Source organism: Rhinichthys klamathensis, unplaced genomic scaffold, assembly GCF_029890125.1.
Source record: "Rhinichthys klamathensis goyatoka isolate OS25496 unplaced genomic scaffold, OSU_Roscu_1.1 h1tg000678l_1, whole genome shotgun sequence".
Classification (NCBI taxonomy): Eukaryota; Metazoa; Chordata; class Actinopteri; order Cypriniformes; family Leuciscidae; genus Rhinichthys; species Rhinichthys klamathensis.
The window spans coordinates 133,315-146,736 of NW_026607110.1; the positions used below are offsets into that span (position 1 = coordinate 133,315).

Consider the following 13,422-nt stretch of genomic DNA (forward strand, 5'->3'; position numbering starts at 1 on the left):
CGTATGGATTAATCTTCTCACGAAGACTAGAATACTAACCCCTGTGTCCAGTCCCTTCCATTTATCACTACTTGTTTTGATCACCACACTTCTCATTGCTGTAAAACACATGGCATAGTCCTTGTCTTGGCTTTTAAAATGATCCAATAAATGTTGACCGTTCTTTTAATTATCTGGAATTCAGGTGATCCCTATAGCTAATACTAGTCAGTTGTAATTTTTCAGCAATATCTGAATTTATACTCTTGGTGCATAATTTCTTAAAAGGAAAACCAACATGCACCTTTACCAAACCATATTAGAGAACGGAAAGAAAGAAAAAAAAAATCATAAGACCAGCTTATACTCAGGTTACACAGTTCATCCCATTTCTTCATAAAAGGATACTGTACATTCTAATTTAACATACTGTAAGGAAATAGAGTTTAAAAACAAACAAAAAACATTGACACCAATACATAGGGCAGCACGTTTTGGGGGAAAACCCTAATTGCAATTTTTCAGATAAAATTTAAACCATCTAGCTTTTATGGCAAGTGACCTTAAATCTCTTGTGTTGACAAGTCATCTCTTTACTACAGTAAAAGGACACTTTTAACAGAGTTGCTTTGCAATTGTTTTTCTCTGCGTGTAGTCCGAGGACATACTGTCCAACCCCTAAACAGACCAGTAATTCAGAACACTGAAGAATCAGTTCAATCAAACAACATATCAGTTTATATCCGGTCGTCCTTATTTCCACTTTAAACAAGGCAATAATTTCAGATTCTAACCGCTCAATCCCTAATAATCACTACGAGTCCGGCTCTTTAAAAAACCTCTCAAACTTGTCCAAGTACCCGGGTCGACGAGGGAGGAGGAAGTAATGTGTGCTGCTGACTTTCTTCCCATCTTCCATGATGGGCAGAATACAGGGGCTGCGAGGAGCCGGCAAGCCCTCACAGCTCTGCTTGTGTTGAGCCTTACTGACATACTCCGGATAGGGCGCAAAGCTCTGAGTAGGAGGCATTACCCCGTTGATGTAAATCGGGAGACTTTTTGGACTAATGGCACGTGGTATGACCTGAGGGATGGGCTCCCTGGGTGGAACTTTAGGGGGTTTGTCCATATCAAAGTCATCGGATGATGGCTGCCTGCAGTCCGTGCTCTCGCTGAGGCGAGCGCGGATTGGAACGCGAGGTGGGACTTCGGGTTTCTCCTGTGGGAGGCTGTGGGGAGAATGGTGAATGCTGGTTGGCCTGAAGTTGGTGGCCTTGAAGGATCCGGCAGGGCCGGAATGGGACCGATGTAGCCGGCGTTGGTGTCTGTCTTGGTTCTGCCTTACCGCCTGCTCCCACTGAGGCTTCACCCCGCAAAGTTTCTGATGTTCTTGTAGCCCTTCGCAATACGCAAAGTTTACCTGACCGTTTCGCCGAAAACTGCGCCTCCCCGGCAAGCCGTACTGGAAGGTTGAGGTTTTAGGCACCAGACACTGGCTCTCAGAGGTGCTGGAGAAAAACTCCACTTCATTGTCTTCTGCTTCATCAGATGACAGGTCGCCTATGTCCGGGAGGGGCGGGAGGGGCTTAGTTGTTCTCCTGGGCGAACAAGGGGGTATGTGCTCATAAACAGACAGTTTTTGTAAGGACGGAACCACCTGGTCTTCCTCTGGTGGGTGGCACTGGAAGGGAAACAGCAGCTGTGTAGGATTTGGAGTCTTGGGAGACAAACACGGAGGAGAACTGGAGCCAGACGTCCTTCCTATGAAGTAAAAATACAGAAAAGAAAATGAGGATTTAAGCTCAGATCAACTACCATATGACATACATGCTCAATGGTGTCATAAACATCATTTAAGTTGTTATTTTTCAATGGCTCTATCTCTTGAGATGGATCTATCTCCAGCCTCAACACAGGGAGCTTATCAAAGGATTCACTTATCAGACTTTCGTACAACTTCCTATAACCTTCTGCACTTCCTGAGAAACATCCGCATCATGCTCCAAGAACAGAGGGTGACCAGACTGTGATATAGCTGATAAAATTCAATATCACTACTCACTCACTTTCAAAGCCCACGTTTGCAGAGTTTTGCTGATACATTCTCAAGCTGTGATCCATGGACTCGGAACCAAATCCAAAAAACAGCCTGCAAAACACAAAAATTGAAAGTGTCAAAATCTGGTGACTAGAGAAGAAGGTCTCTCATAATACACAAGTTAGTTGAGGTGAGGACTGCTTTCACACTCACTTATCCATGGTGTCATGGTCATGGTGTTGATCCCAGTATGGTTGGGCTGTGGCCATAATGTTTCGGAGAGTGGAGGCTAGTTCAGGCCTGTGGGGGTCTCCACTATTCTTGATCCTGCAGAACTCATAATCCAGCCATGGGTAATCAAGACAGGACTTTTGCGCTCCACTCTTCCAGCAGCAATGGGAAAACCTGCATGGGGGGAGGGGGGTTATTAGGCCACTTTTTTTAGTCATCTTAAAATGATTATTTTTAATGCAACAGGTTTTTGGTGAGAAAGAAAGACACAGACATAAAATGACCATTACAAACTAAAAGTTAGTTACACGTTTTATTGTCCCTCCTATAAAATTTAAGATGTATAATATATAGTACTGTTCAAAAGATTGGAGTAAGTAGGATTGCACTAAATTTAAGATGTATAATATATAGTACTGTTCAAAAGATTGGAGTAAGTAGGATTGCACTAAATTAATCAAAGGTGGCAGTGAAGACATTTATAATTTACAAAAGATTTCTATTTCAAATATTTGTTCTTTTGAACGTTCTATTAAAGAGTTCTGAAAAAATGGATCAGTTTCTACAAAAATATTAAGCAGGACAACTGTTTTCAACATCGACAATAAATAAATAAATAAATAAATGGAGAAGAAAAAGATTTATGAGCACCAAATCAGCATATTAAAATTATTTCCGAAAGATAATGTGACACTGAAGACAGGTAATGGCTGCTTGAAAATTCAGCTTTGCCATCACAGGAATAAATTATTATATTTTAAAATAAACAATTATTTTAAATTGTAATTGTTTTTAATTAAAGCTGCAGTCCGCAGTTTTTCCTCTTTGTCGCCATCTCTGTTCGAAATCTGCAATTGCAGTCATTCGCGGAATTATCAACATTACGCAAGTTGTACTTCGACACGACACAGCGCGGATGAACACAATGTTTGAGAAGAGTGTGCAGCTGTCAATCACCGCGCGGTGTGGATACTGGCATTCACAATCACAGATTATTCTTTTTGGAAGTATGACAACATAATAATTTTCACTGGAAAATGTCATCTGAACAAGTAAGTAACATCCACTTTTGTTCTGGTTCTGACATTGCAGTAAATTACGCTGATTAAATCTAAAAATCGCATATCACACAAAACCGAGCAAATTCTACTTTGTTCTCAAATTGTTAATGTTAACAACGTCAGGATTGCGTGACTACATGTAATGTCCTTCGGATGCACCGATTGATCTGCTGGTGACCGGAATCGGCCGGTTTTCACGTGATCGGCCATGGCGACCGGCCGGTCAGTCTGACATAATCCGATTTTATGCCGGTCAAATGCACTCGGGCGCCGCATGATTAACATCGCGCAACATCAGCATTACACGTGCACACGAAACCTCATGAATTACGGCCGTTTCACACCGCAAGCGGGCAGCGCGTTTTATTTTTGTTTGGCGTGCATGTTAATCAATGAGTGCATTCACACCGGGAGCCGGAGAAGCGCGTGAGCAGGAGCGTCGCGTGAGCAACAGCGCGGGTTTCAGCGCCGATCTAGTTCATTTTTGCTGCGCTCAATTTAAGTGAAAGCTCACTTTTGATGGACAAAATAAATGATTTCATCCAAAAAGTGCCCAAAATGCACAGAATTTGCATGTCTGGTGTGTTTTAACAAGAACTGAAGTAGGCTAGGCTATGTCAGAAAGAAAATGAAGAGACAAAAATATTTATAGAAAATTTACCCATTTAAACTTGTTTTTATTATTTCCCAATCGTTTCCCTGCACATGCCCCACTTGTCCTGTTTAGCTTGGCTGGACATGTGTCAGATGAGAGAAGAACTGTGTGAGAAATATAACTTACCATTGATGTACAAGTGATTGCAATAGGCCTGTGTGTGTGTGTGTGTGAGAGAGAAATATTTTTATACTGCAAGGCAATATTTATTTTATTTTTATTTGTTATTTATATATTATTTTATTGTCATTACCTGTTTTCATACAGAAGTTTAGTTTGCTAAAAATCTAATTGTTTTAGTTGGATATTGGATGTGAAAAGGAAATGGTTCTTCCATAACACTGCACTTTAGATGTGTGTGAATTTCCCACACCAGGAGTAATTTATATAGTTCTATTTTATAGCGGTTATCTGTTCAAAAAAATGTTCTATGCAAAATGTTCTATTAAAGAGAAGATAGAAAATAAATATTTGTGTGTGCTGTAAAGTGGTTTGAAAAAATTAAATCGGAATCGGCTAAATCGGTATCGGCAGGTCAAACTCGAGGAAAAATCGGAATCGGGATCGGCCTAGAAAATTGGAATCGGTGCATCTCCGATATTATCCTTGTTTTCGCATGGGTCCGGTTGTAGTCTTTTTTTTTTCTGTAGCCACTCCGAAGTCCGAACGAAGTCTTTTGCATTTTACAGCGGGTGAATCTGTTGTCACTGGTGATTGTCGTTTGAACCTTTCTGGATCCGCCATCAAATTGATAAGTTTAATTATATCAAGTGCTGTGAGAAAAGGCTATAAATCTCCAACTCCAACATCCTCACTCGCAATATAGCCGAGACTCCTTCTTTATGTGTACATATGTGACGTAATGACACAGACATGCTCGAATCTCCCGTGGAAATCCACCAGTACCACTGGAGTTAAAAACATTATTACAAGCTTACCGTTTTGAATCGAGCTAAGGCAAGCAGATAGTTTTGAACACTGGCTGGTTATGCATTTTCTCAAATATGTATTTTGGATCATTTTTAACCCCAAAAAAGCTACGGACTGCAGCTTTAAACAAATGCAGCCTTGGTGACCATAAGAGATTTAAAAATAGCCTACATAAAAATGAATGCTGGGCAACGATAAATCGCAATTAATCGCATCCAAAATAAAAGTTTGTGTTTACATAATATGTGTGTGTACTGTGTATAACTATTTTGTACAGTGTATATATATATATATATATAAATACACACATATGCATGTATACATTTAAGGAAAAGGTGTTATTTATACTGCCTTATAGCAATAAGGAACTATCACTCTTCAAGCCTTTGCAAGTAATCATTTGTGCGGACAAAAAGAACCTCCACTTGAAGCAATTAATGTCAAATCTAAATCACCCATTTAAACAGGACAAAATCATTACAGAAAAAAAATTCTTGAAAAAAAAGCATTGTCTTGTAAAAGCCACATGTGCCTTTAGATGAATATGCAGTTTTTCCATTTTTCCAACAAACGGCTCAGCTATGAAGCTGCGGTGATGCAACAGTTCCTTAAGACATTACACCAAAACACAATAAAGCATCTGTGCTAGAAAACAAAACCATTCAGTGAGAAATGTGCTGGAATGCTTGGGCACAAGTCAGAATGTAATCAATGAAATACCCATGCAGGCTACATTATGCAACTTATCACATGCTCTGCCTCTGCTTTGCCTCAGTCAGAAACGTGAAAGGCAGAAACTAACAATCGTCAATTCTCCTAGTAAAGACCTCAATGCAGATGCGACGCTAAAGCATAAATGGTTCTTTGTGCGTTTGCGTTGGGGTGAGTGCCTGTGCATTTTCAACATCAGGCAGCTCTTATCCGTGAGGTTAAAGCCCTGCCATCAAGGCATGAGAGAGGTGTGAGGACGTCACCAGCAGGACCTGGGAGAGGAGCCAGAGGACGCACTGATCCACTACTCAGAGGAACACCATCAACATGCCAAATAGTACAGTGGTGCAAATTACATCTTAAAAAGTAACACTACAGAAGGACACAAAAATATAGCTTTCACTAGAAGATTCTATTTGGACAGAAGTAGTTTTTCCTGAGGAGATAAATTCATGTTTTGCTGCCCAAACAAAGTCTGTATTTACTTTTCCTTGCACAACTTTGCTTTAATAATAAAAAAATAAATATATATATATATATATATATATATATATATATATATATATATATATATATATATATATATATATATATATAATTTGTATTATTATTATTATATATATATTTTTTTTACTACTGAATGACTACTATATTCATGCTGATTCTTCCATCCTGAATGGTGTTTGCACATAGACATTTATTTTTGTGGTGTTTGTACAGACACATTTTTTCCATTCACTTATTTTGATACATCACCTTACCTCACCTTAATTAATTATTTCTCTTAATTATGTAATAATATGCAATAATATATCATTAACGCCTATAAGACAACACTACCTCCTCAGTAATTATTAACTAGTCTAGAGATCCCAAACCCCTCCAAATGAGTAGGCCTGCTACATGGCAGGCTATAAGCAACAAAGATGAACGCCTAGAGCGGGAATAAAGATACGAACAGAAATTATATAGGCAGGCCAGCCTACAGAAAAGCAGGATCATCTGGAGCACGAGGTTGTCAGGCGCACTCGCGAACAGGAGATGAATTACTACACAAGACGTGCAAGAGTTCAGACATCTGTAGTAAATGATAAATCAGTTTACTACTACACGGGACAGATCGTACTCAACTGGTTGTTGTTGTCTTATAAACAGTTCTATGAGTGACGCAGGGCCACTTGTAAAGTACGAAATTGCAGTGCGAATAGATCCTTCTGATATATGGACAGTTTTCTACATCGGTTTCAACACACCCACTGACAAACCCTTTCTGACTCAGGTGCGACTCATCTCATATCCCGGTCCAAAGAACAACTATTAGCCTATAAGGAGTTGTGAATTGCACCTAATAGTTTGACATATTTCTCTGAAACGTGTAAAAAAACATAAGAACTTAAAAATACTTAAAGCTACTTACCGGTTAAATGTTTCGTAGGGTTGTGTTTATAAATTGCTCTCTTATGTCCAGTATAACTAAACGAGTGCTGTTAGTAATCCAAGCGTATCTTTGTAAAACATTCACCACAATTTATTATTATTAAACAAAACACACGTGTAGTAGAAGATGCTGCCGCTCAACAACTTATCGCTTTCATCATGGAAAGCTGCGAGCTGGAAATTATTTATAAGGAAGGACTGATTACGTCAGACCGTAGGCACCGCCCAGCCTTAAAGGGGCCGTTTAGTGCGACCTTGTGACATGCAACACCTCTGGTTCAGATATGTACTAAATTATTTAATACTTAGAAAGATTCCCTGTATTTGAAACATTATTATAAAAACACATTTCAGTCTCGCATGATAATAATATAAATGCCAAATAGTCTTTGAGATAGGCTAGCATTAATATTCACATTCTGTTGCATGTTGTGGTGGCTCAAATCCAGAGTTACCATGTCCATTTATTATAATCGACTTTGAGCTCGTTTATTTAATAAAGCCCAAATATGGGCAGTAGGGTTGCCTTTTTTGGGGGATCATTTCCAGAATACAATTGCAACACAAAATGACCGCTTGGTCATTATTCAGTGTGCAATTTCAGATGTTTCTCTCTATAATGTCGGGTTGTGTTAAAATGAGCAAGAGAAAGAGCTCAGCTCTCCTATTTCCAACTCTTTGCTGACATAGTTCATTTTTGTTAATTTTTAAGCATATGATTCAAATGAACTGTCATGATGAATAACCATTAAAGAATGAATTTAAAGATTTTTCTGCAGATCAATTCTTCAGAATTGATTGACTCTTTACTCGTGAGAGATAGTCATCGATGAAACTGTGAAACTTTTTAGTGACGTTTGTAAAAGGATGTAACTGTGTCATAAACATTTATTTCCAGAAAGATGCAGTTCTTCACATAAAGCAGATCAATTATATTAAGAAATGTGAGGAAAAGGGGTCAAATGCAAAAACTAAAGGGTCACTTTTGGTGAGGCAAGACGCTTATTTTGCAATTGTTTAGTCAGACCACGTCTCTTATATTTCTAGCAAGATCTGGCAACACTGCTCACATCCAAACCGCGAATGTTTCTTTAATACTCTCCACATGCACAGGCTGCAATAGGGAGGTACACGTGGGCACGTCTAGCTGTCATAGCATGTGGGCGTAGAAAGGGGGAGTGTGAGGGTGGATTTTTCTGTGGACTGTGGAGGTTGAACGGATCTCTCTTCCATATGGAGATGTGTTTTTTTGAATCACTGCTCTAGAACACAAACAACTCTCGAGTCTGAGGCTACAGAAAGTTGACCCACATATACTAACGTGATGAATCACATCCACTGAAGTCACAGAAGGCTTTACATAACCCATTAATAAGATTGAATAAAACATTCAGACTCAGAATATATATATTCACTCTCTGAAGTGTGGATGAATAGCCTAAATCATTCTGACAAATCATGTATGGGAAACAGAGTTGCAATCATTGCAAAGAAGCATGCTAACTTCACAGATGAATGTTTGAAGCGTAAATGATTGTGGAAAAACACCCCCCTCAGCAGCCAGCATGTTGATGTGCTGTGCTGCTTGTGTCCCTGAAGCCTGTGATGACTGTTGAGAGAGGCTGGAGCCACAGGGGGACTGAACTCCCAGGGAGAGGGTCAACTCATTTCCTGTCCCTGGTCCCACACAGCTGCTGGTGTCATGCATCATGTGAACAGCATCCTTAGATAACTATATCAAAGTTGACCCACAATTCCTCTAGGAATATTTATGCATATCATTGTTTACAGACAATCTCTATAAAGATTACATCATTCATCACTGCCTTTTTGTGATAGGAAGTTTATAAAATTTTAAATAAGGAAGGTGACAGAAAATCTAGAAATCTAAAAATATATTTACCCTTTCATTGTTTCATTGTATATGTGATGACATTTCTTTTTTAATTCGATTTGAACACAAAGAAGTTTGAACTGTGAATGTTTTGAAATTCTCTAATTGGGAACTGATTGTTCTACTCAACGTGATTGTAAAAATGACACATAATCTCTCATAATCATCTAAATAAACAGCAAATGATTATGGTTTTAGTTATCAGTGTCACAAAATAGGCAATAGGTCCACCCAGGGCAGATAATCCACGTAGGCGAAAAACAGTATGTGACAAAAGAAGTATGTCTGAAATCACAGTACTCGTAAAAGAGTAACTTCCGGCAAGATTCTGAAGTGTGCATACGATGGACACTTTACTATCCCACGAGGCCATGGGAGAGGCCCCTGCCATTCATTACATTTATGAATAACAGTGAAGCGACGTAACTGGCGCTTTAGTTCACATGATAATGACAACATGGCGAATGTACTGTATGTCCGGATTACATTCATACTACATACATTCAAACTTCCCTTCCTTCGGATGAGACGTTAAAACGAGGTCCTGACTCTCTGTGGTCATTAAAAATCCCAGGATGTCCTTTGAATAAGAGTAGGGGTGTAAGTGTAACCTTGGCATCCTGGCCGAATTTGCGCTTTGGCCTCTGTCAATCATGGCCTCTTAATCGTCCCCATGTACTGATTGGCTTCATCACTGTCTCCTCTCCACCAATAAGCTGGTGTGTGGTGGGCGTTCTGGCACAAAATGGCTGCCGTCACATCATCCAGGTGGATGCTGCACATGGTGGTGGTTGAGGAGATTCCTCCCTCTATGTAAAGCGCTTTGAGTACCCAGAAAAACGCTATATAAATGTAACGAATTATTAACGAATTATTATTAAACTACATATACATACTTTTTTTTCGCAGTCATCAAGTAATTACTTATTCAAAATAAGTACCTACCTAACCCTAACTGTAAAATTATATAACTGCTAATGTCTTTGTTGTAATCAGTGTTAATTTTGTACTATTTATTGGAGTATTTTAAAATATATATTTTAATTAGATTTTATTTTTATATTTAATTTTAGTTTTAGTAATTTTGTTATGTGCATTTTTATTACTTTTTATATATATTTTCATGTAGATTTTATTTATTTTATTTTTAGTAATTTTAGTACTTTGACTTAATTATGTTCCAAATTATGATGCAAGTGACATATCAGTACGATTTTAGTACAATAAACATTCAGATTTTAGTTTTTCAAAGAAAGTGTTTGTTTGTTTGCTTTATTTCTCATTTATTTTTTTATATATTTTTTATCTTATGTGATTATGTGATTTCATATGCTTACATTACAGCCAGTGCAGTTATTGTTAACTTAAACTTAAACTATTAAAAATCGGTTTCAGTAATTGAAATAAAGCTGAAATAAAATAAATAAAGCTGTAAATATTAGATGAAAATCTGTGGCAACTATATCAATCTCAATCTCAGACAGGTTTAAGTTGTTTGCCAGGTCTTATGTAAATGGAAAAGAGGTTGTTCCACATTATTAAGCAAGTCACAGTTCTCATGCCTTTCTGAAGATAAAAAGCATGAAATAGTGCAATGTCTTGTAAAATGCATAACAAATTATATTTTGCAAAAACTTAGAGATTTTTTTTAAAGTGAGTGATTGTCAAAAGATTTGTGAGTGCACAGAAGAACCTGGTCAGATAAAGGCTTATTAAGGGATTTACAAAATAAGACCTGGCAAACTACTTAACAAACCTGTCTGAGATTGATACCAGTTATTAAAAAAGATATGAGAAATAAAACCAAAAAAACAACACTTTCTTTGAAAAACTCAAATCTGAATGTTTACTAAAATACCACTGATATGTCACTTGCATAATTTGGAACACGGTGTATTTATTTCCGTTATAGTTGCCAAGGATTTTCATCTAATATTTACAGCTTTATTTCAATTACTGAAACCGATTTTTAATAGTTTAAGTTAACAATAGCAACACTGCTTGTAATGTAAGCATATACAGTAAATCTGAAATCACATAATATAACCCTGCTAGCAATTGGGAACAGAATCCAACATCATAGTCTTGAGATTTAACCAACTTCCTGTGAAAGCCGTGAACAATAGGCACCCCGTGGGCCTTCTATACAACCCCCAAATCAGCCTTGAGAAACAGCTTATCTGGAATATTGGGCCACTCTGGAAATGAGTTGTGGGTGTGTGGTCAAAATGAAGTGCTCCCAGGTAGGCGAACACAGTGCAGAGTAATATCTGAAAACCACAAAGTGTTTCTACAGGAACTCTATATTTGAATGCTATCTCCTGATGCAAAATACCAAATGTCTCAACTATTTTAGCCATTATCTGAAGCATATTGCATACATTTGGTGTACACGGAGGAATTACATGCCGTAAACTGCAAGGCAAATGTTTTACAAGGATGACTGCTTTCGGTGCATGTTTTGTCGATTCACAGAGTGCTTCCCTTGACGTACACATACATCTTTTCACCCTCTGTTCTGGATGTTCCGGCTGAGTTCTCCACAACATGAATGATGGCAGCTTGAGAATCCTTTGCATGTTCTCTAGAGAGCAATAGAGAAAGGAACAGCCCGGTGACTGATAGTATTTCCTCTGTCCTGATTATGTGCTCCAGAGATACTCTTTATCTCTAAGAGAGGAAAACAACTGAATGGAAAGGACATTAGAGATCTCTGGAAATGAGATGAGCTATAAATGTTTTATTGCTGTTGGCTTCTGTTAATGCTTAGTTGTTAATTGCAAAATAGTCTCTCAAATATACCATCACCTTTTCTCTTTTTTTCTTTTCTTTTTTTTTTACCCCTTTTACATGATCGACTTGAGTTAGTTTAGGTGGAGGAACCTGACAGGGCTGTTGAGTAGCTTTCTCTCTTGTTGTTTTAATGGGCCATGGAGGCTCAGATCACCCACTGCATTTTTTCTTATGAGTAAGTCTCTTTGTAACCAAGTGCACCAGTGAGCTTCACTGGAAAGGCAGGGTCATGCAAACACACTGGCTGCCCCTGTCACTCCATAGCACCAATGTACAGCTACACGTCTGTGTGTGGACACACTCACACAATGTAATCTAATGAAAGGAGGTCAAAGAACTGAGAAGTTCAATAATGCCCTTAGATGAATCCACAATTTCCTACTCAGAATATGATCATGATGACTATATAGAGCCTTATATTGTGTTATACGCAACTGTTCAAATGTTTGAAATACATTTTTTTTTAAAGAAATTAATCATTTTAATCAGCAAGGATGCATTATACATTTATCAAAAGTGACAGTAAAGACATTTACAACGTCACAAAAGATTTTTTAAAAGATTTATTTTTAACTTTCTATTCATTGAAGAATCCTGAAAAATTGCATCACGGTTTCCTCAAAAATATTAAGCAGCACAACTGTTTTCAACATTGATAATAATCAGAAATGTTGCTTGAGCAGCAAATCAGCATATCAGAATGATTTCCTCAAGATCATGTGACTGAAGACTGGAGTAATGATGCTGAAAATTCAGCTTTGTCATCATTGGAATAAATTACATTTTCAAATATAAAAAGAAAACTGTTATTTTAAATTCGTAAATTGTAAACAATATTACTGATTGTACCTTGGTGAGCATAAGAGACTTTACAAAACCCAAACTTTTGCACATAGTAATACATAAATAACATAAATATATGTATATTATTATTTATACACATACAGTTGATTGTTAATTCATTTTCTTTTAAAATAACTTGAAACGTTAAAACCCCCGTATCAAATTAACCAGGATCAATGCTGTAAAAGTATTACTCATTTCATGCATGAACAAAACAGCCCCACTTTTAGGAAATGTTGTAAGACAAATGGTACCAAAGTTGGACATTTAAATAGTCCAAAAGGTTGATTTGGAAATATTTGCATTTCATCATGTTCTGTGTATTGAACAAAGGTTGTTGGGATGTGTCAGGCTGCCATGTGCAAACCACACAAAACTTCAACGACTGACAAAAAACGTGAAACACATGAAAAGATATTGTTAGACTAATATTTAATGAAAATGAAGTTTAAATCTACTCAGAAGTTTCTTCAATGAATGAACAGGTTTACTTGCGAGGAGGATCAGTTTCCTCTGAATCACTTGAATGTGACCTTGAGCAGCGAGAGCAGCGAGAGCAGCGAGAGCAGCTGCGGCGACAGTAAGTGCGGCACTATCAACCACAAGCAGGACCAAAGAGCAAACGGAAGTATAGATGTGTATTTTTATACCAAAGCAGCTGCTCATACAAAAAAAGTGGTTGTATTATAGATAACAAAAACATGAGGGAAAATGCTTATCTATTGCCCCTTTCATTAAAGTACTTTAGCTTAGAAAAATCACAACAGCCACTCTCAAGAGGAGTCTGGGACAAACACACACACACAAACACTGAACTCCAGTCACAGGAATACAAGGGCATCCATTCTCA

At 37.8% G+C, this 13,422-nt stretch overlaps 1 protein-coding gene across 2 annotated transcripts; it reads right to left on the bottom strand.

Annotated features, from left to right (window-relative positions):
• Positions 1-614: 614 nt before the first annotated feature.
• Positions 615-7,097, bottom strand: LOC130076663 (ERBB receptor feedback inhibitor 1). 2 transcript variants are annotated; one of them, XM_056241828.1, is made up of 4 exons: positions 7,023-7,097; positions 2,231-2,422; positions 2,046-2,128; positions 615-1,740 (listed from the first exon to the last, which is right to left on the bottom strand). In XM_056241828.1, exons 2-4 carry the CDS (start codon positions 2,284-2,286, stop codon positions 794-796), a joined length of 1,086 nt encoding a protein of 361 aa, XP_056097803.1. In that variant the 5' UTR covers positions 2,287-2,422; positions 7,023-7,097; the 3' UTR covers positions 615-793. The 2 variants fall into 2 exon arrangements, with proteins under 2 accessions (XP_056097803.1, XP_056097802.1); XM_056241827.1 differs by lacking the exon at positions 7,023-7,097 and having other exon boundaries at positions 2,231-2,429.
• Positions 7,098-13,422: the final 6,325 nt, after the last annotated feature.